This window comes from Sebastes umbrosus, chromosome 11 (genome assembly GCF_015220745.1).
Source record: "Sebastes umbrosus isolate fSebUmb1 chromosome 11, fSebUmb1.pri, whole genome shotgun sequence".
Classification (NCBI taxonomy): Eukaryota; Metazoa; Chordata; class Actinopteri; order Perciformes; family Sebastidae; genus Sebastes; species Sebastes umbrosus.
The window spans coordinates 3260016-3286493 of NC_051279.1; the positions used below are offsets into that span (position 1 = coordinate 3260016).

General features: G+C 41.0%; 1 protein-coding gene across 2 annotated transcripts; it reads left to right on the forward strand.

Annotated features, from left to right (window-relative positions):
* drd2l (dopamine receptor D2 like) lies at positions 1-25191 on the forward strand. Of its 2 annotated transcripts, XM_037786182.1 has the most exons (9): positions 1-379; positions 11984-12394; positions 15487-15596; positions 17062-17198; positions 19508-19728; positions 19829-19894; positions 22542-22625; positions 22843-23200; positions 24081-25191. In XM_037786182.1, the coding sequence occupies exons 2-9, from the start codon at positions 12020-12022 to the stop codon at positions 24275-24277; spliced, it is 1548 nt and encodes a 515-aa protein (XP_037642110.1). In that variant the 5' UTR covers positions 1-379; positions 11984-12019; the 3' UTR covers positions 24278-25191. The 2 variants fall into 2 exon arrangements, with proteins under 2 accessions (XP_037642110.1, XP_037642111.1); XM_037786183.1 differs by lacking the exon at positions 19829-19894.
* The last annotated feature ends 1287 nt before the right edge of the window (positions 25192-26478 follow it).

Consider the following 26478-nt stretch of genomic DNA (forward strand, 5'->3'; position numbering starts at 1 on the left):
CAACTATTTCCATCCCTCCTCCTCCTCCTCCTCCTCCTCCTTTACTCTCCTCCTCCTCTTGTGTGTGTCAGACTCCCCGCCGTGCTGACTCCCGGCTCTACCGCCAACTGACCACCGACAGGAGAGGAGAGGAGAGGAGAGGAGGGGAACTCTGTGATTGAGGAGCGAGGACTTAACGAGCGTCTGTGTGTTTATGTGTGTGTGTGTGTGTGTGTGTGTGTGTGTGCAGACCAGACCGTGCACGGACTGAGGTCAAGGTGGGAGGTTGGGCTGTATATTGTTAGATGGGATGCTGCAGCCTGACAGCAAATTTGTCGCCCGGTGTTGTTCCTGAGAGAGGACAGAGGACCTGGATGTGAGCAGCTCTGCCAGCAGAGGGGTAAGTGATTTAACTGCTTTAAAAAAGAGGTTCATGAAGTTGTATTATCTATGTAGGACACCACTTTAATTAGATTTATTCTCTCTGTGTGGGCGAATATATCTCTTTAATGAGGAGATGTTGTGCTTTGTGTTGGAAGGATTGACAAGTTTCTGCTGGAGCAAAACAAATAAATGGGAGTGATATTGATTCTTTTGCGTTTGGGAAAACGAGTTCTTGGCTAATTGTGGCAGCCTAATTGGACTAATTATTGTTTTTTGTGAGACTACAATCATGTATTATTTTTTTTACAATACAGAGCACAAATCATATGTATGGGGACAACAGAGAGGCAATTAAAAATATTGTAATCCAAAAGTGAAAAATATACAATTTATAGTTTATAAAAGATGACAAATTGTATATAAACCATGAAAGATATACAATATACAGTGTATAACAACATGTCACTGACATATTGTAGGTTCAAGGTTCAAACTGACCAAAGCTGAAAACCAAAACATAGAAAATAATTACCTATAAAATAAGATACATAAACCTCCATAATAAAACTGCTAAAAACATTTATATATTAGTGGGAACCATACATTAAAAAACATATATAAAAGGACGTGCAATTAGATTATACCAGAAACATGTATTCTCTCTGTGTGGGGGAATATGTCTCTTTAATGAGGAGATGTGTTGTGCTTTGTGTTGGAAGGATTGACAAGTTTCTGCTGGAGCAAAACAAATACAATGCAGTGACATTGATTCTTTGTGTTTGGGGAAAACACAATAAAACTGCTAAAAACATTTAAATATTAGTGGGAACCATACATTATAAAACAAATATAAAAAGATGTGCAATAGGTGACTTCAAATGAGCATAATGTTTATTATCAGAAACAAAACTAATAAAAAGGTAATTTATTTCATCTCTTTCCCTTAAATTCCTCGAGAGTTTGAATTTCATTACTCACCTTGATCTGATTATGTTCCTGTAGAAATCCAAAGTGCCAAATGTTTGTACTATTCCCTTTTGCACAAGCCTCCCCATTACTGTTTTTAAGGACTTTCTATATTATATTTATATTTCGAGGATATTACATTTATAGTTGTCTCCAGCGTCATGGTGCCTTGATGAAATAAAATCATCCTCCAGCTGGATCAAAGACACAGATAATATAATGGCTTTTTATGAAGTTCTCATTTGTGATACCCTCTGGTGGCCAAAAGGCTGCAAAGTGTCATTATGTTTGGTTTGGAGGCTTCCTCTCAAGATAATGAAGCTCAGTTTAAGACACATAATGAAAGCGCCTGACTGAAATGTGAGATTTGAAAGGGGTGAAAAATGAACTTATTTGGCAGGGAGACGTGTGGTTAAGTGTGTAGCCAACCCTGATTATACCGACATCTTGTTAAACGTCTCTACCATCTGTGTTATGTGACACATTCTTACTTCAAGTAATCATTTTGAATCTGTATGAAAACAGCAAATAGGGAGAATTACACCTGCTTTGCGGTTATCATTCTGTTATCACACACACACACACACCACTGAAGCACTTTTTCCTTAACAGTCGGTGTGTGTGTGTGTGATTGTGTGTTTTAGTTTAATGTGTGTGCTGGTTTAATTTCAAGTCTGTGCACATCAGGTACACATCACTTGGAGCTGGCTTCCAAAAGCTGCAGTCTCTCATGTTTAAATAAAAGATGGAGACTATGCAAAAACAGTTGCTTCTTGAATAAAAGATGGTTTGTGTTTGGATCGGAGCGTCGCCCCCCCGGGTGGAGGTCGCTTTGTGTGACTCGGTGTCAAAAAGATTCCCTATTTATTCTGTTAATCAACCGATCAGGAAGAGATTGTTTCCCATGCAACAGAGAAAACATTTATCATGTCACCGAGTGCCTTCCTCGCTCCCTCTCATGCATTCCTCCGTGACCAGTTTCGTCTCTTTGATCGTTGCTTTGGCAGGTCATGTTTCAGCTGGAGAGGTTTAGATGGAGCTAATGTTTTATTGATTATTGTCAGTGTCAATATCTTGTCTGCACTTTACACGACCACTTTACTCCACCTCCACTTCACTCAATTTAACTCAACTGGACGTATGGATGGATACCTTGTGCTTAATGATGTGGAGGTGTGACCTTTTGTTTCTGTCTCCTCTTCTCACATACTAGAAGTCAAGTACTGAAGGTGTACTATGAGGTGTCACAAATCACAGCATGTGTCATTTCATCACGAGTGGTGCCATGGCTCTGCGCAGGCTGTATATATTACCATATACATGTATATGCTGCAGTTTTAGCAGCACAAGGGGAAAAAACAACAACATAATTAAGCAGCTGTGGTTCTGAATAGCAGCTTGTGATCCAAATCTCTGTCTTGTTCTTACAAGACAAAATAATTCAGCCATGAGGAGACATTACCGTCTTTCATTGCTTGATTTATTGTTCTACGAAACAGGTGCACTGTCGTATTTTGAGGGAAAAAAAGAAAGTTGTTTTCACTTGTGAGTTTTCTAGGGACCGATCTGACTTTTTCAGTCCCGATAAAGATACCTGGGCTTTGGGTATCGGCCGATACCGAGTACCGATTCGATACCAGTGTTTAATTAATAAGCTGCATGCCTCACTGTGTGGAAGGGATCATTCTGTTATGTGTAAGGCAACATAAGGCTTCACTTAAACATTGCTTTCCTAACTTTGGAAATCAAAATGTGACCAATAAATACATTTATTTCATTGTTATTTATTATTAAAATAATAAATCGTACACCAGCAACTTGGTAAAAAATCTTCAAAATGATCAGGAATTACAATTCAAGTGTAAACCTTTTTTAATGAAGCAACAATTTGGTCAAACCTTAAACAGGAATTAAAATTACATTATATAATGTATGTAGTATATAATCATATAATTGAACTGAATAGATCGGACCTATTGTCATCGATATCCGATCCATCGTATCGGTATCGGTGCATCCCTAGAATTTCCCTGCGTTGTATATCTAAAAATACAGCTCTGTAATTTTATATCTTTCCAGAAGTCACTGTCTGCTCGTTAAAAAGCGGTGAAAAGGGGAACATGAGGAGTTCTGGGAGTGATTGTGGGTAGAGAAGTGTGACACAACAGCGAATAATTTCTGCCCCAAACTCAGCAGAGAGCTGATTATACTGCAGCTGAACATCCACATCACTCCCAGGGGCCGCGACTCATTCCTGCCTCTCGGTTGAAAGAAGTGAAAGATTTATTGCCGGCCAGCTCCACAGCCTTTAGTTTGAAATTTGAAGGAGTTTCTTGTGTTGTCGGGGCGGAGGGGGTGGGGGGGGGGCAGACAAGGCCAAGGATGTAATAGACCTGTCAAGTGTCTCCACAGAGGAGCTACAGAGGAGGAGAAACAGGAGATCAGACAGGGGGAGAAGGAGATAAGAGGGAAAGCTGGTGGGACGAAGGCTGTTGGATGTTATTGAAGGGAGATTTGGGACGGGAAGGTTATCAGACAACACAGGATTGAAGGAACGAGAGGCCAGTTAATAATGAAATAAAATACGACCAGGGAACCGTATGTAATTACACAAAAAGAGATTACAAGCTTTCATTTGCAGACACAACTCTTTTGTCCATAAATGATAACAGACAATACTTGTTTCATTATGCATCTTTATCCCATGCATTTTTAAATCTGTGGGCCAGAATAACAAATGATGGACCAAAGGCACAGAGCGGGAGGCAGTAGTGAGGGGCAGATGAAGTGTAGATGGTAAATTGACCGTTGAATGAGCTCTTTGTTTGAAGGCAAAGGTCATAATGTAAAGAACAAAGTGACTTATTACAGTAGTTACTTACAATATGTTCCCCACATAACATCGAGAGTATTAACTGCTGCAGTAACGCTAAATGTTGATATATAGACCGAGAGATTTATCACTTTTCTGCTGTGTTTTCTGTTTTGCATGCTTGTATCCTCACACCTTTTTTATCCCCTAACGTTTTCATCTGGTTCATTCTGAATAACACAAAAGACAACCTCGCTTTCTCATGCAGCATGGTTTTCTCTCACTACATTTTGTATCTCCCTCGGTGAATTCCTCCGACTCGAATTAGACTTTGCTTTTCTCATAATGAATGTGAGTCTGCACAAAGTAAATTAAGGCTCTAATGAGCAACAGCGTCAAAGGAGTTGCATCAGAAGAATAGCTGCTTTAATCACGGTGCAACATTTTGTAGCTCGGAAAACATCTGGGCTGTGTCTCACTTTTGTCTTCGCCTGTTGCTTGGACGAAACAGTCTGCTGAAACTTTGATAAATGAGCTCTGAAACGAAGATGAAATGTTGTGGACGCACTCCCGTAGCACAAATTGGATATTCCATTTTTTGCTGTTTCTTAACTGCTATGTCAAAATTAAGTTTAAATACGTTTGGTTAGGGTTGGGAAACTTGTACTTAGATTACTGTTAGTCAAGTAAAAAAATCTTTGATTAGTGCAACGCTTTGTTGGTGACAAAAAAACAAATTAGACAAGTTTACAGCCTAGATGTCGTCCTCTGACTTTCCTCTACATTATACTGAGAAAGTTGTGTCTTTTTGTACATTTACATTTTAACATATAAGGGTCTGGTTCAGGATGAAATCTCAGGCCGTGCTGTACTCTTGCAGCCTTGTTTGTGGTCCAACAGAGGAGGAATGGAGCGATGCTTATGGGACACAAAAGTTTGGGAGACTCTGCACTGTTTGGGAACATCGCTCTTCCACATTTCTCAAAACCTTTCCTTAATTATGCATCATGTATGGGAATAAGTGACATTCATGGTGATTGAAAGTATGAAAGGCAATCAGAAGAAAACTATACAGCACAGGGAGAAAATAAGTAACCCAGTATCATGCCAAAGAGTGTAATAGACCCGCCTGTCCACTAGGGGATAGCGTGTCAGTGTCACGTGAATGACATTGCAGTACCAACAGGGAGCAACAAAACCACTCACTTAAGTTCAGGCAACAAAACCACTTATGTTTAGGAAAAACGTCATGGCTGGCCTTAAAATTAGCACGTAAACTAAGGCCTCTCTCTGTGGAGCCCCGTTACTTCCCAAGACACGGGAAACCTCTGTTGGTCTGGAGGAGCTGCAGCAGTTATTTCTGGACAAACATCCCCTGTACATTCACTAGATATTCTCAGAGCTAAACTAACTCTTCTGCAGTGTGGAGTGAGCGCGCGTTCACGTCTAGAGGTGGAGCGAGTACGCGAGAACGCACGCGCTGTCTGAGTGAAGGCAAGCAGGCAGAGGAGACGAGACAGCGGCCACACGCGAGCGCGCGTACGTGTACGCGAGCGCGCGTACGCGAGCGAGCATGTGTGCCGACCCGCTACATTTATACGCTTAGAAAGTTACAAACAGTCCCTTTAAGGGATCCTTGGCTTAAAAAATATTCTGAACCTCTGTTTTAAGAAGTGTAGAAAGCAGTTTTGTTGTTCAGATGAAGAATGCCTTTATTGAGTCTAATCTCTTCGATAGAATTGAGATGCTGTAAAATGAACCATTAAGTCCTCTCACTAAAACGGCACCGATACCACTTTGCGGCAGCGTGACGTTAACCCCTTGTCACCATCTTTCGAGTCCTCACGCTCCACCAGCGTTCTCCCTCAATACTGGGCCAATTTCAAAAAGTGTTGTCTCCGTTAGTCACCTAGACACAAAAACATGAGAAAATAGAGTCCAGGCTGAAAAATACCAAAGTTACCCTTAAAGCAAATCCATTTTATAGGACAATATCACTGAATTTGAGAATTGGTATTCCCTACAATTTGTTATAATTGTGTCCTTCAACAGATTAAATGTATTTTAGAGGACGTGCTACAGTCATTTAAATAGAGAATTGACATACAATAGCAGCTTTCTCATATGTGATTAAAGATGAAAAATGAATTGAGCACAACCAAGGACGTTTCAGAGGAATTCATAGGGAGGAATTATAGAAGACTGGTTAATGATGTAATATCCATTTTGTTCAGACATGAGACACACTTGAAGGACATTTTCATCATTTTCACTACCACTACGTTTTTTTTTTTGGTTCTTAGGTCATTAATGTTGCAACGAGACGCCGGTTTCAGTCTGTGCAGCATTTTGAAGTATGATTGTAGATGTTCACTGTCACCTTGATGTGTCGCCTCTGACGATCACAAACACAGACAGCTGGTGCTCCGCATTGTTCTGCTTCTTCTTCAGTCTTTGGACTTTCCAGTTTGCTTGCTGTGTTTGGTTCCAGTTGTAATGCAAGGAAGACACGACTTTCTCAGCAAAACTACACTGCCATTGAAAAGTTTGGAAGCAGCTGTTCTATTGATGTTTTTCGATAATGGTTATTTTAAGAGAGATAATAGTTTTGGCTTTCAAGATATTTTTCAAGTAATCCCTTTTTAACTATATAAAAATGTGATAAACAATGATAAAAGTCCTGATCCTATAACCTTGTGTTTATTACTGAAACAGCATACAATCATAGTGCTACTGTAATTTTACTAGACCCCCAATGCTGTAACTCACAGCTCTAAGTGATGTAATGCAAACGAACTCCAAATCACCTCGCAGCTGCGTGGACAGGGTTGCCACTGAAGGGGCCCAAAACAGGGAATATGTCTCTGACATAATGGATGTCGGGGAGGCACCTAGAGCATATGTATGGTATATGTTGATTAGTGGATATTTTGACAGAGACCAGTAAAAATGGAGGATACGAAGATATATGGCAGGAGAGGTGGGATAAGTTCTTTGATCTAGTATATAGGGTTATGATGTGGAGCCCGCGAACAGTCGCGTCTGGAACGGCTCGGGTTTGGTTGTGTTTTTGTCTGCTGATTTGAAACACAATAAAACTCTGCTTCTTGCACCATACTTGTACAACATTAAGAGATTCATTTGAGTAACCTGTGTTGACTTTCTGACACCTTTAAAATTGAACATTGAAGAACATTGAACTGGGGTCTCAGCCCTTCCAGGCCCAAGGCTTGAGATTTCCAGACTCAACAATTGCTGGTTGTTTCTGACTGTTGTGGTGACGCCTCCTATTGTGTAATCAAGTAGACGGTCCCAAACAGTCCGACGTCCGACCGTCAAATATCGAGTAGTCCTGTCAGACATCTGACTCAACCCAGTCAAGCTTTTGTGGCAGGAGATTCCAAACTTTTGAACAGCGGTCTATTCAGCTGGAGATTATTTTTGTTAATTCGGTTTATAAATAGAACATCTGTGCTATGATCACATTAATATTAGCTTCTAATTTGACGTTTTTTTTATTTTAAAAACAATTTAATTTTGATCGGGGAAAAGAAACATTCACCGCTCCGGGCAAAGCGTGTCCCATTACTGTTTGAAGACCTCGTCTTCTACTCTGCTGATTACTTTGACCCTAAGCTTTATTGAAGCACAACACTGCAGTCTGTTATTGGCTAACAGCTTTTTCCTGGTCTGGTACTCTGTCTTTGGGGAATTTCTCTCTTTGACATCTTTTAACCCAATGATGAAGGAAACTGAGTTTATGGCTGGAGGGAAACTGTTTAGGTTTATTTTCTAATTCCAAAGAGATTATATTTTAGGTGTTTGTTTGTTTGTTTGCCTCGTTGTTTTCGAGATGATGTCTCAAAAATGAGTTAACATTTCTATGTAATGTAATGTAATGTAAACAACAAGTGATCACTTTATTGCTGCAACTAAGGATTATCTCCATTATCGATTAATCTGTTAAAAAATATTGTATTTGAAAATGATTTAATGATGAACAATGCTCACCCAAAATGCCTTCTTTTGACTAATCATTTCAGCTCTAATTCAGTTTTGGTGCAGATTTTTTAAAACACATTTGACATTACAACACTTTTGTAATTTTTTCTCATGAATGACCATCCTTAAGCGGTCTGGCAATGTATCCTGTGACTGTCTGTAGATTTATGCAGATCCAGATTCATGTTTTCTTATCATTTTCTACCACTAAAAAGAACACATTCACAAGATTATGCAGCCTTGGCGGAGCTTTGCCCACTTGGAGTGCTTTCTAGTTGTTTTTGTTTTTATTCAAGTTTTTAAGCAGCTAAAATTAGCCATTAGCCGCCCAACAATTTACTGAAGCACACTCGAGCGGACGCACACTTGCCTTCACGGAGGCTTGAAACGAGCTTCTCCAGATGAACGCCGGCCCTCCCCTTCAATCCTGCAGGCTGCTGCCTCCTGTAGCGATTGGACTGACCTCTGCCACAATAATGATGTCTGTATGAGTCCTCCACTGAATGAAATCAATATCTAATCGTGTGAAGTCAATACGTGTGCCACCGGCGATAATGTCAGGTGCTGTGGCCAGTGGTTCGAGCTCAACAGGTCGGATGGATTATTGATTTGTTAGGCTCAAGTCATTTTGGACATGTGTTGATTAGCAATGCAGATCACAAGTCAGGGTCCGAGGAAGACAGGCTATATGTACTGCAAGTATGTGAGACACATCCTCGCGAGTTGGTGGCGTGATGGGTGGTGTTGAGGTGGCGAACTTCTCACTGAATTTATTCACAACCTTGGGACTGACAGGAAAGATCATACAGGAAAGATGCTGCAAGTCAGTAGTCCGTTTCAACTTCCTGTCGCTGATAAATATTGTATGCAGCTTTTTGCATGCTATTACACAGCCTGGTTGTTGGAGTGTGTCAGAGCAGAGGGATGGAGGGAGATAAGAGAGTGGAGGAAAAGTTCTCATATATCCTCATCATGTCTCAGAAACACATAAACCTTCAGTAGCGGGTTACTAATGGTGAGTTTTAAGCAGGAGTTTGCAGTTTTCTGCAGATGATCTGTTATAAATCATGGATTCTTGGATTAAGCTGTTCCTCTGTGTCTTACCTTACTGTGAAAATCTTTTATATCAGGTAAATGCTGCATCACAAAGTAACAGCACACATCTTGCTTTTCTTGTTATCTGACAAATTTCAATAGTTCTGGGATCAGGTTGTATACGACTGATGCTGGAGGCATAGAGACGTCCTCAGTCTTTGGTTTTAGATATAGATTTTTAAAAATTAAACAAAACATGTTCTCTAAATGTCATATTCCTCCTTCTTTATCCACAGAAATCTGTTTCTGAATATATCTAAAATGACACTTTAAGGACCAGTGTGTAGGATTTAGGGGGATTTATTGGCAGAAATGGAATATAATATTAATAACTATATTTTCATTAGTGTATTATCACCTGAAACTAAGAATCATTGTGTTTTCGTTACCTAAAGCTGAGCATTCATACACTGTACGAATTTAGCCCGTTTCTACATAGGGGAGCAGGTCCTCTTCCACGGAGTCCGTCATATTTCAAAAGTAGCCCAGAACGGACAAACCAATCCATTTCTTGGTGGTCCTTAATGTGTAAATGTGGATAGGTACACTGTAATCCCCTGCTTTTCTATTGGTCAGGAGAACTGCTTTGTCCTTAGCTCACTCTTCAAATTTAATTAAACCAATTATTCAGCAGCAGTGACCACATATGAGCTGTGGATTAGTTGAGCTTTAATGTCCCAGACGGACAATTTGGCGTACAGGCAGCAGTCAATGAATAATGAATGCACAGCGATGAATAAAAACAGAAGCACACAGGTTAAAGGTACCTCTTTGGAGGTTTTCACCACTAGTGATGCTATGGAGCGATGGTTTGACAAGTGGGCCCAATTTCACGCTATTCCACTGATCAACACCTGGTGGCAGTAAGAGACAAACAAAGGAAACAACAAAGGCAGTGAAGAAGAAGACTGCCTGCAAGTAAACATCATGGATGCATTTTAAGAACTGGATACTAGACTCCAAATCGGCACCTACTCACTTGAATGATAATTGCTTACCGAGTGCACAAGCCAATGGAGTTTTCCTGCTTCCTGCTTTGTTTCTGAGTTGTGCAGCATGCACTTCAGTGTTTCTCCCGATGGCCACACCTGTGTGTTCAACTCTCAGCCCATACACTCTGCAGTGTGCTTTTCTAAGCTTCGGTCAAGCTTAACAAATATAAAACCTACATGGATTACAAATTCATATTACAAAGAGTTTGCAAATCTGAGTGTCCTGTCAAAAGTTTTACCGATGTTTCTTTTATAATGGTGGACTGAGGGGAAAATCCTTTATTGGCCGCTGGGGATTTTGTCGTTGCAGTACCATGAGTTGGCCACTCATGGTCCAGGATAATTGGCGGCGAGTGGTGGTAGTCTACTAGAGCTGTCAAAGTTAACGCGATAATCACGTTATAACGCCACTAATTCCTTTAACGCATTAACGCAACTTGCGATTTTTTTGGTTGTTGTTTTTAGGTTTAGGTTGTGCAGTTAGAGTGAAGATACCATATGAAACTAAAAAACCTAAGGAATGCAATGGTTCCAGCCATGTAAAACTAGCTGGTCGCGAAGGAGGCTAAATAACGCTCCAAACTTGTGCTAAATTTTGGCAAGGCAAAACTGGCATAGCCATTTTCAAAGGGGTCCCTTGATCTCTGACCTCAAGATATGTGAATGTAAATGGGTTCTATTGGTACCCACGAGTCTCCCCTTTACAGACAAGTCATAGTCAAGTCAGCACACTGACACACTGACAGCTGTTGTTGCCTGTTGGGCTGCAGTTTGCCATGTTATGATTTGAGCATATTGTTTAATGCTAAATGCAATACCTGTGAGGGTTTCTGGATCAATATCTGTCATTGTTTTGTGTTGTTAATTGATTTCCAATAATAAATATATACATACATTTGCATAAAGCAGCATATTTGTCTACTCCCATGTTGATAAGAGTATTAAATACTTGACAAATCTCCTTTAAGGTCATTTTGAACAGATAAAAAAATGTGGGATTAATGGTGATTAATTATGGACAATCATGCGATTAAGTGCGATTAGATATTTTAATCAGCCCTAATCCATAGTAAACATGCACATAAACAATGCATGATTTTGAATATTTAAAAACAAAATGGCTTTGCAAATGTTTTACGTGGAAGGACATTTGTTAGTTATCGAAGGTACAAACAATGCATTTTGGTGAACTTTTGTTTGTTTACAAGAACCTCATTGTTGTCGTTACTTAATTGTCACCAAAACCATCCAGGAAGCAGCAGAAAATAGGAGGAAACATAAAATCTTGCTCGAAGAAGAACTTTCTTTTTGAAACCAACCTGTTGACTGTTTGTTCTTCAGAACTTTACAAGAAGTTAAGTTTAATCAGTTAAACTGAATTTATTTGTATAAAAGCGGTGACTGTAGTTTCCCCTAGCATGAATTTCAGTTACTCCCTTTAATTCGAGCTTTCGCAGCCCCAGGGTCCAAAAAGACCCCGTAGAGATCCAAGAAATCTTTTATCTCTGTTTCAGTTGGTGGTATAGATAAAGTCAGGTGACCTTGACTGTGACTGACACATGTGTGAGTACAGTATATAGGCGAGGTTCAGTATTGTTTGTATGCATGTCCTGTGTGTGGTTTGCTCATAGATATAAAACGGTTTCATATCTTGTGGGTGTCCTGCTAAGTTGTATCTCTGAGGTGAGACCAAAGACACATTTTCAGCCCTGGTGCCACAATAACCTTTTCTTTTATATTCCTCTGTTGTCAGACTCGTGACCATGACCGTGACCACCGGAGCAAGATCATGACTTCGCTCAACGAGTCAGACGAGACCTCCCGTCCCTCCTTCCCTCTCTCCTCCCTTGGGCACAATTTCTCCCACTTTGTCACCCATGACCCTTCCTACTCCCCTATATCCTTCCCCACCTCATCCTCGTCTTCCTCGCTGACGCCCTCTAACTGCACCAGCTCTCCGTCAGCCTCCTCTCCTCCGTACAACTTCTACGCTGTGCTGCTGGTGCTCCTGATCTTCTGCGTGGTGTTCGGTAACGTACTGGTGTGCGTGGCGGTGTCACGGGAGCGCGCTCTGCAGACCACCACCAACTACCTCATCGTCTCATTGGCTGTTTCCGACCTGCTGCTGGCCACGCTGGTCATGCCCTGGGGCGTCTACCTGGAGGTGTGTGTGCATTAATGTATTGTGTATGTATGATGATTGATCAGTGACAAAATCACTCAGCTTGATGCAGTGGGAGCTAAATGTGGATAATAATGTTGTGGCTCATGTGCTTGTTTCTCTAAAAGTTTATTTTCCATTGCAACACATGCAAAACGGATGCAGGAACACCAGATTTCAGAGCAGTAGTGACAGAACAGATATTTATTTCATATGGCAATTTAATGTACTTTGACATTTTAACCGACCTGGGCTGCAACGTACGATTATTTTCATTAAATATCCATTTCCTTAATTGAGAAATCATTATGGAGCCTTAACGACTAGTCGAGTAATCAGTTAGTCAATGCGCAGAAAATGAATTGGCATCTATTTTGATAATTGACTTATCGTATTAGTAATTTTTCAAGAAAAAAAATGCCAAACACTCTCTGGTTCCAGCTTCACAAATGTGAAGATTTACATTTTTTTCTTTGTCATATATGATACTAAACAGAAAATCTAGGTATTAGACTGTTCACTAAAACAAGCAGCTCTTTTTCCTGACATATAATAGACAAAATTATTAATCAATTAATCAAGAAAATGATCAGCAGATTAATTAATAATGAAAAATAATTTAGTTTCAGGTCTAAATCAATTAGTGTTTAAAATTCTTATTATATCACATTCAAGAAGATTTCATCAAATTGCCAACAGTCAAAAACCTTAAGATGTTCAATCTATCACATTAGACAACGAAAAGCAGCAAATCTGAAAAACCATAATTAAAATAGTTGTAAATTAATTGTCTATAGATTACAGAAGATGAGAACGGCCGTGCTTGCAATTATTTTTTTAAATTATCTTGTTAATAATCTCGTTATCTCAACAAAACAAGCTTTCTTATCTTGAGATAACAAGATTTAACTTATGACTATAAGATAACAATAATTAACTTGTCATCACAAGAAAAACTAAAGACATATATACATAGATATAAAACATGTTTTATATTTATTATGACTATAATCCATTTAATTTTATTTCCATATATGTGTTTTATATGTATCCTCGTTAACACCTTCTTTTGAAAAGCGGACGTAGTCGCACTTTACTAGTTGCCAACCTTATCGCTAGATTTAGCGACTTTTCAGACCCTCTTAGCTACTTTATTTCTAAAAGGCGACAAATTTAGCGACTTATCCACATCAGGCAAAAGGCGAGAACTACATTATATTGTAATTAATTCCCATACATGCTGCTCAGAGTAATCACAGTCCACGGCTCTTCTGCCTCTTGGGCCGTGCACAGGTAGGCAGTCAGCCGACACAAACACTAAGCTTCAGGGCGCGGTCACACATGAGCAAAATGAATTAATTTGCCTGACATTCAGTTCCATTCTGTGCTAGCGAAGGCGAAAAAACGTTTGCTTCCGGTGGCGAAGCAAATTTGCTGTTTTCGCAAATTCGACTTTGGTGAACTTTCAGGTGAATATCGCCTCGGCAGTCGATGGTCACTCGCCTGCATTCGTGGATGTGTGGCTTTATGCAAAGGATGAGCGCTGACTTCATCAATATGCAAATGAGCGCATGACATCATCTGTCGACTTTTAGCGGCTTTTGGAGATAGTGTCAGCTGCTTTCATTGGACAAGAGTTGGCAACACTGAACTTCACCAAGTCCGTCACTGTCAGCTCGATCTGGGCCATATTAATGCATTTACCATCGGCTGATTGACCGAAACATATTAAGTAATTAGAAAACGTCCTTTTTTTTTTTCTCGTGATTATGAGTTAATTATCTCGAGATAACAAAGCTTGTTTTCTTGAGATAAAGACATCGTTAACTTGTGATCTCAAGATAACAGTATTAAAAAAAAGATAATTGCAAGCACGGCCGTTCTCGGCTTCCATAGTTGATGGAACCACACTGAGTACAGAGAGCAGGAGAAAGGTGTCGAGTCAATGTGTGAGAAGGACAAGCAAACCGGAATTTTACACTATGATTTTAGACATATTGTTACAGGAAGACAATGCATTTACAACTTAATAATGAACAGCCTGCCACATTTTCAAATATTGAATTAAATCCGGCAGTGATGATGCTAACTCCCAGCTTTCTACTTACAATATAATGAATCTTTCCTGAACCTGCATTATTCCAATCCTGTTGCAGCTTTCTAAATGAGTCTTCTTTACTAGTGCTGCAACTCACACTTTCCCAGAGCCTGAGAGGACATATTCGGATTGCTCATTTTTTTCCTGACAAACAGACCCAAAGACAATTGGTTTAGTCTCAGATAAGACGAAAGGAGAGAAGCAAATCACCTGCTTTTAGAAGAAGGAAATGTTTGGCATTATTGCACAAGAAATGACTCAAATGGTTAAATCACCTGATAATAAGAATCATGTGTTTTTGTTACCTTAGAGTGAGCCATTTATATCTCCGCCATGTTTCTACATTAGTGCAGAACGGACAAACCAAACACTGTTAACTTTTCCTGCTTGGACTGGAGTCGATAACGTTACTCGCTCCCGACGTCGCCGCCGCTCTCTCTCTCTTGCTTCTCCACTCACTTCCCACGTAAACACACTCTAAGCACTGGCTCTGTAACGCTACTCTCACAACAGCTGGCTCTAGAGAGGGCCATTCGTATTTTCGTGTCGGCCACCGTAGCTCTCCTACACGCTCGGCACACGGGAGAGGCTTCAGTTGGTTGCAATCTGCAACCTCACCGGTAGACACCGCCAGATCCTACACACCGCTCCTTTAGTCAAATCTAAAATGTTGCAGATTAATTTCCTGTTGATGAACTAATTATGTATTTAGTACTAATCAGTTGTAATTAGAAGTTTCAATAGTCACTGAAGCTGGCTCAGTTCAGGTACAAGAAATTTGATGTAACCATAAAACGCATTATCCTTTTTTTTATTGTGATATTGGAGATAAAATTAAACAAATTCTTCGTGGGTAAAAATGGAATTAAATATAAAGTACCTCTGAGTGATCCAGCCTGGTTCATATCAACGCTGCTCCACCAGTATTGCTGTACAACGTATTGTATCGGCCAAAATATACAAAACCAGTGAAGAAATGTGTTTGTGTTTGTTGAAGGTGGTGGGAGAGTGGCACTTCAGTCTCATCCACTGTGACATCCTGCTCACCCTGGACGTCATGATGTGCACCGCCAGCATCCTCAACCTCTGCGCCATCAGCATCGACAGGTGGATTCTTCCTTTTACTTTACTCCTTAATTTGCTCTCTTTACTGGGCGTGTTTTTCTCTTGTCTTATAACACACACTCTCTACTTCTTTCTCTCTTTTATTACAAACTCGCTCCCTCTCTCCAAAAGAAGAAGTTAATTGATGATAAATAATTTCACAGGAACTTTTATCCAGAGAGAAGACCAAAATAACAAAGATGACAGTGAATCAATATGTAATTTCTCTCCCCTAACCTTGATCTTGATTGGTGCAGGTTGGGCTAAAAACAAAGAGCTAGTAACACACGTGTGTGCAATAAAAATCTTGTAAAATGCATCCATCATCCTGCTATCACGGACCAGTACGACAGAAGCCCCTCATACTGTAGTCATCTGTTTGTCTTTCAGCAGGAGATGACAGGCTTCCACTGCGTCTTTCACAACGTCCTCTGCAGTCATTAGTTCTTCGTGGATCAAGGAGACGTGTGTTTGATGATTTGGCGTTCCACCTGATGCCCTCTTCATGGGTCTATGGGGAGGTGGCCAGATGCCCAGCGGGCAGGCCATCAGCAGCTGCGCCCTAATTAATCTGACAAAGTGACACATTGAGGCTGGACCAGATTAGACTCGTGTAATTTGGCGCATTAAATAAGGATAGAGTCTAATTGCTTTGTCGGAGCTGTAGACGATAAAATATACACCGCAGTTAGAAAGCTGTCTTGGCTTCATGCCATAGCAGTTTAAATGAAAACATTGCTGTAACTCCTGTTCCTTTTTTTCGATCTAAATGATTTAAAGGGACTGTTTGTAAGAATCAGAAGTTGCTTGTTAACAGCGACATCTGTGGCCGTTAAGTCAACGAAAGTCAGCATCCTGTTGCTCACGCTTGTGCTCGCTCTACATAGACATGAACGAGCATCGCTCAAAACAGTGAGGAGACACACGTCAGTTAAAACCACAATATCACTCTATATTTCAGATGCTTGGCAGTAATGTTAGCTGACCAGACGAAGGTCTCTCCATGAATCAACTGAATCTACTGAAAGTTGAGTTTCATCTGTAGAGTCTTTAGTAACTCTGTTTCGGTCCGTGACCTTCTGCTCGCAGTCGGGATTACAGCCGTTTTCTGAAGAAGACTGCACACACCTGCACTCAAAGCAGACGGCTCTAATTGGTTTTGACATGCTGACAGATGTGTGTGTGTGTTTGTTTTGGGCTGTGAATCAGGCAGTTACAGCTTTTGTCTGTTTGAGGGGAGACTGGGAGTTTGTTTGTCTGTGTTCTTTATCAGGTGTCTGAGTTTACTTTAAAATATGTGTGAGCATGTCGATGGGATATTGAAGTCTGAAGAAGCATCAAACTCTGTATTGACAAATGTGCTCAAATGCAGGGACCAGGAGTGAGTGTGTGAGAGGCATGCTGATGGGTTTTCTGTGTGCTTTATGCATCTTTGTGTGTGTGTGTGTGTGTGGGTGTATCATTGCAGATACACAGCGGTGGCCATGCCGATGCTCTACAACACCAGATACAGCTCCAGGAGGAGGGTGGCGGTGATGATTGCTGTGGTGTGGTTCCTCTCTTTTGCCATCTCCTGCCCTTTGCTGTTTGGACTCAACAACACTGGTAACAGCTACGTCTGACTAGTTTAGGTGTTGTCAGCTCCAGCCACGCTGTGCAGTCTTAGACTGTATTCGAAACCGCATACTATACTATATACTACTACGCACTGATTTGGCCAAAATGTAGCATGTAGTATGCAGTATGCAAAACAAAACCAAACCTGCCGGGGTCGCTACCTCGCCAGCCGGGCGATCACTCTCACCGACCGCTATGAGCTGGCTGGAGCTCTCTCCAGAGACCGGTCTCGTAGACAAGACGCTTCTTTTTCCCTGTTGACGGATGGTTTGTTTAAATATCACAACACAAATGTCGTCACTGTTTTCGTGGACTTTATTTATCATGTTCTGCGTGTTCTCTTCAGTCCAGATGTCAAGCAAACATCAGACTTCTGCAGATCGTCCTCTCCCACTCATGTTAACCTGTCGTTTACCTGTGTCCATCTCAAAATTCCAGCATAGACAGCCTGCGTTTTTTTCTCACTTGGAAAAGATCCTAGACCGCTTCTCGCAAGCGGTTTCAGACCGGTTGTTTTGGTCTGCACCAGAGTGCGTTTACTACGTTCACAACCGCCCAAACGAACTCCACTGGGGGGTTGAACCGAGTTAGATTAAAGCGGACTAACTGTTTGCTTGTGAAAGCGCCCTAAAAAGTCCTTCAAAAGAAACAATCAATAGCCTGTGATGACAAGTGGCTTCACTTTAAGGGGTCACAAGCCAAAAAGGTTGGGAACCGCTGAGAACTGTAACTTAAGATTTTAAAAGACAGTTCAAGAAAATGCTAGAGCAAAGCTTAATTAGTCTGATCCTTAATCTCATTTTAAGGAACACCCAGCGACACATTATAAGACTGTATTCTGGGATCCTCCATTTCACTTCCATTAAAGAGGCTTGTTGCAGATCCAGCATCTACTGCAGAATCCACTGGAAGGAAAGCATCTTTGGTTCCAGCATGTATTTAACCTGGTTGCCTGCAGTATGGCCTATTCCACACCAATGCAGGTTAAGGCACAAAAAGTCTCTTCTTTTAAATGATCTTAATTTGTAAATGGAAGACTGGCTCCTTCATAGCTAGTTTAGTCTGCAGCTGTTAAGGGATGTTTTCTTAATTTAGCAGTATTCTGCTAAGCGTCATCGTCCTCTGAGGTGTAATTTAACTCACTAAAAGAGCAGCGTACACACTTTCTTACACACACACAGCCTCTGCAATATCCTGATCCATCTGTCCCTGACTTTGATTGTGAATCTCTGATGCGATAGTAAACAAATCCCACGCATCTGCTCAGTCAACAGAAATTAACACCCACCGAGTCAGCAGACTTTAGACTTAAATATCCATTAGCACAGATAAACAGATATTCGATAATAATCCTGTATGTTCTTCTCGTCGAGGGAATGACAGGTGACGTCTGCCCTGCAAACAAGTGGGAACACGTAATCCTCGATTCATTTGTCGTCTCACAAAAGGAGCAGGGGTGAAGACGCTCGGCTGCTAACCTCTGCCTTATTAATGAAGGCAGCTGAGAGGAGGGACTCGATGGGAATGTGCTCGCATTGAAAGCAAACCACTTGAGAATAAGTGGAAAACAAGAAGTTATGTGAGAGTCGAGAGCCTCAGTTTGTGTGTCCAAACATGGCAAGATACTGAATAATTTAAAGTGCGAAAAATATTTCCCCCTCCTCAGTTACGGGCTGCTCAGTGTTTGTACTCAAGTGATCAAATTGCATGGGCATGCAAATTTGTGTTTACTGAAACTCACATGAAAACAGCATTTGAGTTGTTGAGAAAATAATCTCATCACACGGTCCATTTAGTAGCTGTTCTGGATCATATCACATGGTCTTCATCAGAAGATGGAGTTTGCAATTGTAGATGTTTAAATTTCCAATTTTTTCTTTCGGGAGGCTGAAGCAGGAAAAGCCAACACTAGGATCAGCATTGATTCATGGAGAGACCTTCGTCTGGTCAGCTAACATTACTGCCAAGCAGCTGAAATATAGAGTGATATTGTGGTTTTAGCTGACGTGTGTCGCCTCACTGTTTTGAGCGATGTTCGTTCATGTCTATCTAGAGTGAACGCGAGCAACAGGATAAATAATAATAAATAAATAATAAATAGTCCGGTTGTCGCTTTCAGTCCAAAATGCTAAACTCAGCTAATCATCTTCTGGCTCAATATATAACAGACAGACATGAGAAATTGGCAAAACTGAAACAACAGTGAAATCATGTACTGTGATGGTCTCTGAAAGTTCCTGAACAATATATATATATAACAATATGAATTCTTTTGCACTTCCCTCTCTCTGTATTAGCCAGCCGGGAAGGCACCACATGCAGCTTTGCTGATCCGGCCTTCGTGGTGTACTCATCCGTGGCCTCCTTCTACGTTCCCTTCATTGTGACGTTGCTGGTGTATGCGCAGATCTGCGTGGTGCTGCGCAAGCGAGGCAGACGCACCGCCCCGCGGCGCAGACACGGCCTGCATGCACAAGGCGGCGGGGCTGAGGCGGGAGAAGGTCATCGACACAGGAAGGTAGAGTCACAGATTTGGACGTAGACTGAAAGTGTTTTGATGATTCTTAAGCCGTTCATTTTACAGACTGTTTGTCTGTGTTCTCCCTTTTCTCTTCCAGCAAATGTTGGCATTGATAGATGTTGACCCTCTGGCCTGCACCAACATTGATTGTACCACCATAAAAGTTGAGATGAAGTCCATAACTTCAATGTAAAAAAATATCAGTTCAAAAGTTTCCAAAATGTGCTTTTAATTGAGTGTTTGCTTCATCCATCATCCATATTTTAAAAACCCTCTGACACACTCCATCAAATATTCTGTATGAGCTTGTTCCAGCTCTTCGTTACAGGAGCTATAGGATGTTTACACTGAGTGAAATATGCAAACTCAAGACTCTGTACTATTCTTTCAACAAGAAATAGTCCAGATGTCTTTTTTTCCAACCCGTCCTCACTTCCAACTCGTCAAATACCGCCGTTTGGTCAACGCCCCTCGGCATCAGACACCAACGCACGGAGGCAACCTTCAGCAACATTTTATGAAGAACCGGGCTTTCAACTAACTCCAATGTAAACCCTCCCGCGGCGTAAATCGCCAGTCAGAGCTAGGGATGTAGTATTAATAGCGTTAGTGTCCGTTCAGGGCGGGCGGGAGCGGTGGTGGATGTGTCAAACAAACACAAGACTTCCAGCCAGGAGACAGCTGTTCATGTCCCGTGTGAAACTAAAAGTAACGTTGACTCATTTTGTCACGTGAGTCGTTTAGTATCGTCAGCCCTGTGAGTCACTAGTCAGTGAATTTAACATCAATAACGACCGCTTCCTAACCCTACCTAAGTGGTTGTGTTGCCTAAACCTAACTTTGTGAAAACGGAAGTTTATTTTGAAAGGACACGATGCACGTAACAAGCATATATTGACACACCGTCCCTGGTCCATCCAAAAGTAGCGCAAGAGGGGTACCCCGTGCGTTAGTGTCCAATGCCGAGGGGCACTGACCAAACGGCGGTATTTGACGAGTTGGGAGTGAGAATGTCTTTTTTTCAACATCCAGTTGGAGATATTCTGTGTTTTTGGACACTGTGGGATCTCCTCTAGAATTTGAAATAAAGTGCAGTGGTTTTGAACAATGTTTGTAAGAACAAAATTAGCTTGTAATGACCAGGAAGAAAGATTAAAAGTCTGTCACCAACTCAATATTTCAAGTAGTTAAAACAAAAGGACAAAAGCAAATTACTTTTTTTTGTTGAGTTAAAAGCAAAGTAACAACTTACTTAGGTCAGTAAGAACAGAAACAGTACTACACTGGGATATCTTGACCTGTCTTTTAACTGCTGTCCTCTTATACACACAGTGTATGTGCTCCGTGTACTCTAGCCCCTGATCAACACATGGGCATGTTCCTTATATTAGCTGATATAAGTTTATCATGGATGTATTGATATTGGTGTATATTTTGGCGTAAATGTAACAAAAAAAACTTAAACAAATTTAGGGAACCTTCATCAAAACTGTTTGCGTTTATGCTTAAAGGAACAGTGTGTCACATTTAAGGGGATCTATTGGCAGAAATAGATCGTTCAAACTGGACAGAAACAAAATAAAACTCACCTAAACCGTCGTCGTTACTCTTTCCAACAATCACCAAGTGTGCTTTGGTCGAACTCGACTGTAATTTCACCGAGTTTAATGTGAAAAAACGCCGAATCTACAGTTGTCCCTCCTCCTTCCACCCCTCGCTCTCTCTCTGTGCCTCACTCTGAAGGAAAGAGGCGGGGTCATGCGTCATCAACGTGTCATCAGTCACACTGCGCATATGTTATAGCCAGAGGTCTTAATGTTCTGCCTGATCGGAATCCTTAAAAAGATTCCTGAATCCGGATCATGATTCGGATCGCCACCAAAATCTAATGGATTGTTCATTGTGCCACACTCCACCCCTCTAAAAAAATTCATTCAAATCCATCAAATCCATGGAGTAATCCTGCTAACAGACAAACCAACAAACCAACAAACCAACAAACCAACGCTGGTGAAAACATAACCTCCTTCCTAGGCCTTCGGCCTTGGCGGAGGTAATAAGTGTATGTTTTCTTTAGTGTATAATCACCTGAAAATAAGAATAATTGTCTTTTTGTTACCTTAGAATGAGCCGTTCATATCTACATACGGAGCAGGTCCTCTCTTCATGGAGCCGGCCGCCATGTTTCTACAGTAGCCCAGAACAGACAAACCACTGTGTTAGCTTTTCCTGCTTAGGCCGAAGTCGATAACGTTACTCGCTTTGGAGTTAACCGCCGTCACTCCACTCAGCCGCCAGGAAACAAGACACGGGAAACCTCTGTTGGTCTGGAGGAGCTGCAGCTTTTATTTCTGTACAAATTGCAACTTCCACTGAACATTCACTGATATTCTCAAAGCCAAACTGCCTTCTGCTCCGCTAGCTCACTAATTCACTCACAATGTTATACACATTCACCGCCGCTCTCTCGCCCTCTTGCTCTCTTGCTTCACCACTCACTTCCCACATACACACACACTCTCTACGCACTGATTCTGCTATTCTCCAAATGACCTACTCTACTCTTACAACAACTGGCTTTAGATTCACGTTTTCACGTTGGCCACCGTAGCTCTTCTACACGCTTGTCCCACGGGAGAGGCTCACCGCTAGATGTTACACACTGTTCCTTTAAAAAAAAAAAATCAGCCAATGTATTTGAATTACTTTTTCGCTATTCAAACAACGCTATCGGCATCAACTTCAAAAATCCAGTACCGGTTGGGCTTTTCTCAAGATTATATTTTTTATGCTGCTTCCTTCCCTTTCAGAATAAGTGTACACAACCAGAGGATGTGAAGTTGTGCACCCTGATCCTGCGGCCCACCACCACTGGCCCACAGCGCAAGAAAGTGGTGAGTCTCTCAGCATCACATATGGCCTCTCTTTCCTGTCCGTCTCATGCAATCTGTTGCCTCTACAGTGATGCTCTGCCGGCTTCCTGTTGTCCCTTCTTAAATGTCCCCCTTTCTCTGCCTTTGTTTTATCTTTACAATCAAGCGTCCACAACTTTGTTTGTCCCCCAACGCTTCCGTCCCTCACCACCCTCCTTCCTCCCTCTCTGTGTGTCAGACCCTGGTGAAGGAGGCGGTGGTTCACCCCCTCGAAGTGGAGCCGGGTCAGTTCCTGCCGCAGACCGAGCAGAGCCTGGCTCCTCCTCCTGCTGCCCCCCAAACCGCCTCCCACTCGGGACGGGCCAGGATCTCCCTGGCCATCTCAGTCGGACCCGCACCGGTTCATCCCTCCACCGTGACACGATCGGCCCTGATGCCTCGCCCCCCCACCCTCGAGGACGGCATGAGGGGCCGTGAGGGATGGAGGGAGCGCAGCGGAGGGAGAGATAAATGGGGGATCACCAAGGAGAGGGTGAGAGGGAGGCTGTCGCAGCAGAAGGAGCGGAAGGCGACACAGATGCTCGCTATTGTGCTCGGTGAGTGGAGGGTTGTACAGACAGGTCTTCTTTAGACCATGTACAGTACACATACGGTACTACGTGTGTGTGTGTGTGTGTGTGTGTGTGTGTGTGTGTGTGTGTGTGTGTGTGTGTGTGTCAGGGTTATTATAGTAAACTAAAACTGAAACTAAAAAAAGTGAACACTGAAAAATATTGTTAGTAAACTGGGGTAAAGTGGGGCACGCTCACATGCACTAAAAGCACGCATGGCCGTATGTAAACAAAGCACGGAGAAGCTCAAATTACAACACACACAGAGGGAGTGACTTCATTCTCTGCTCAGGTAGACATTACTGCTCTATATCTTTACATAGACAATAGTTATTTGCTGCTATGTTTATGTTCTGGATATCGTATGGAGGAAGAGTGTTTTTCTTTCCTACCTATTTTAACTCACTTTCTATGACGTGTAGCTGCGCTCATTACGAGATCATCTCGTTTTTGTCGGTGTCTTCTCGAAGCGGGAAACACAATAACATTGGGCTGAATGAGGACAGAAAATCTAGGTGAAAATCTGTTTAAAGTTATCTTTAATATTTCTGTAAAAATTTGTAACTGAAAACGTATTCTGTCAAATCATCCATGGCACCGATTTATATGGCCTCCATAATTTATGGCTTTTCACTTGGATTGTATTTTGTTTCCCGCCGACCTCATCTGTTTTGTGATTAATGTGACTTGGCGGCTGTAACACTGGATTGATGAAGCTCTCTATTTATCTATTCATGTATTGTTTCAGCAGTTTTATGGTTCTGTGGGAAATACAAAAGCAGCAGTTGGTGGGGATGTTTCGTTAATTATATCCCTGCAGAATTTGCTAAAAACTGTAAATCTACTTCCTGTCCCTGTTTCCAAGGTGTGTTCATCATCTGCTGGCTGCCTTTCTTCCTGACCCACGTGCTGAAGGCCCACTGCAGGAGCTGCTGTATCACGCCGTCGCTGTACAGCGCCGTTACCTGGCTTGGATACCTCAACAGCGCCGTCAACCCTGTCATCTACACCACTTTCAACATCGAGTTTCGCAAAGCCTTCATCAAGATCCTGCACTGCTGAGAGCTGGGGAGAAGAGGAGCGTCAACTGTCAAGAGACAAAAAAAAGAGAAAGCCTGACGTTGACTTGGAATCAGAGGTGAGAGAGAAAGAAGTAGTTGTCAGTTTTGATGCACAGGAAAAGGGGGATGAGACAATAGATTGGCAACTGGTGAGTTAAGTGGTACAAGCAAGACGAGAGGAATGTAAGTTAGCAGCTCAGAGAAGACTGACGAATGGCAGAAAACACGGCATACAGACGGAACGAAAACACTAAAAGAGAGTTTGTGACAAGTAAAAGACAGCTACAAGAACACAAACAAGACGGGAGATGTTTATGGAAAAGAAGACGTGCGCTGTGTTGTGTGCATACAGTCTGAAAGGGGGAATATGTGAGAACTGATCTCTCTGCAGCATCCACACTGAAAGACTCCCTGAGGCGTGACTGTTTTCCCAATACTCAATATGCTGTTGTATTTTTCTTGTAATCTTTGAACAAAGAGCATCTCGTTATTTGTCCGCGTACGCTCGTTTTTCTCAGAGGACTGGAAGAAAGTCGAGGCAAAGAGAAAGAATTTAACCTAAAAGTCTCGTACAAAAGGTTTTTTGTTTGTCTCATACCCAAGGCTCGATCAGTATTCACACATTTTTCAAAACCACTGAAGTTATATCAAGGCAGAATTATTAATTTGCTGATTGAGCGGCACATTTGAAATCAGCAGTCAGTGAAGAGAGCTTTCATCTGATTTAATGTGTACATGTTTTGCTTTAAATAAATGTAAATTTTGGTGTTGTAAATAATTTACTGGTTTAAGAAGAGGGATTGCAAGTATCGTACAAACCATTGATAATAATAGTAATAAACATTTTCTTTCATTGATTATTTAGTTAACTTTGCTATCTTTATTCGTCCCAAAGGAGATTTTTTTTCTACCCAAGATGCTCAGTGTACGTTGTATTTCTACTAATAAATAAATAAATAAGAAGAATAGGTTTAAATAAATAAACAAAGAAAAAACGAGTGCAATGCATGAATGAAAGTACAACCAGTTATAAAATACAAGTCCCCTTAATTTATAGGATTGTAAAGTGAATCTTACTCACCCTCTGCAGTGGCACAGAGGTAGTAAAAAGCACTAAGAGCCCCAGTGACTGTAAAGTTACGCATGTGTTACACACACACACACACCAGTTAGTATTCAGACAGGACTCCACGTAAACACACTGAGGATGAGTCTTGTTTTATTTAAGCCTCCATCCCGTATGTAGCGGCGGCGCTGCCTGTAATCACCCTCCATCTGAAACGCTCAGATTTTAGCTACTGTCTCTTTAAGCCCGCCTCTTCCTGAGAAAGACCAGTCTGCGCTGATTGGCAAGCAATTTCTGATTCTTACATAGAATCCCTTTAAAGGAATAGTTTCACATTTGGGAATATGGACATATGTTTATTATCTATACACAATAAATATGAAGCTGGAGCCAGGAGACGCTTATCTTAGCTTAGTTTATCTTATCTTAGTTTATCTCATCTTAGTTTATTTTATCTTAGATTATCTTATTTTAGTTTATCTTATCTTAGTTTATCTTATCTTAGTTTATCTTATTTTAGTTTATCTTATTTTAGTTTATCTTATCTTAGTTTATCTTATCTTAGTTTATCTTATCTTAGTTTAGCTTATTTTAGTTTAGCTTAGCTTAGTTTATCTTATCTTATTTTATCTTAGCTTAGTTTATCTTATCTTAGTTTATCTTATCTTAGTTTATCTTATCTTAGTTTAGCTTATCTTAGTTTAGCTTATTTTAGTTTAGCTTATCTTAGTTTATCTTATCTTAGTTTATCTTATCTTAGTTTAGCTTATTTTAGTTTAGCTTATCTTAGTTTATCTTATCTTAGTTTATCTTATCTTAGTTTATCTTATTTTAGTTTAGCTTATCTTAGTTTATCTTATCTTAGTTTATCTTATCTTAGTTTAGCTTATTTTAGTTTAGCTTAGCTTAGTTTATCTTATCTTATTTTATCTTAGCTTAGTTTATCTTATCTTAGTTTATCTTATCTTAGTTTATCTTATCTTAGTTTAGCTTATTTTAGTTTAGCTTATCTTAGTTTATCTTAGTTTATCTTATCTTAGTTTATCTTATTTTAGTTTAGCTCATTTTAGTTTATCTTATCTTAGTTTATCTTATCTTAGTTTATCTTAGCTTAGTTTAGCATAAAGACTTGAAAC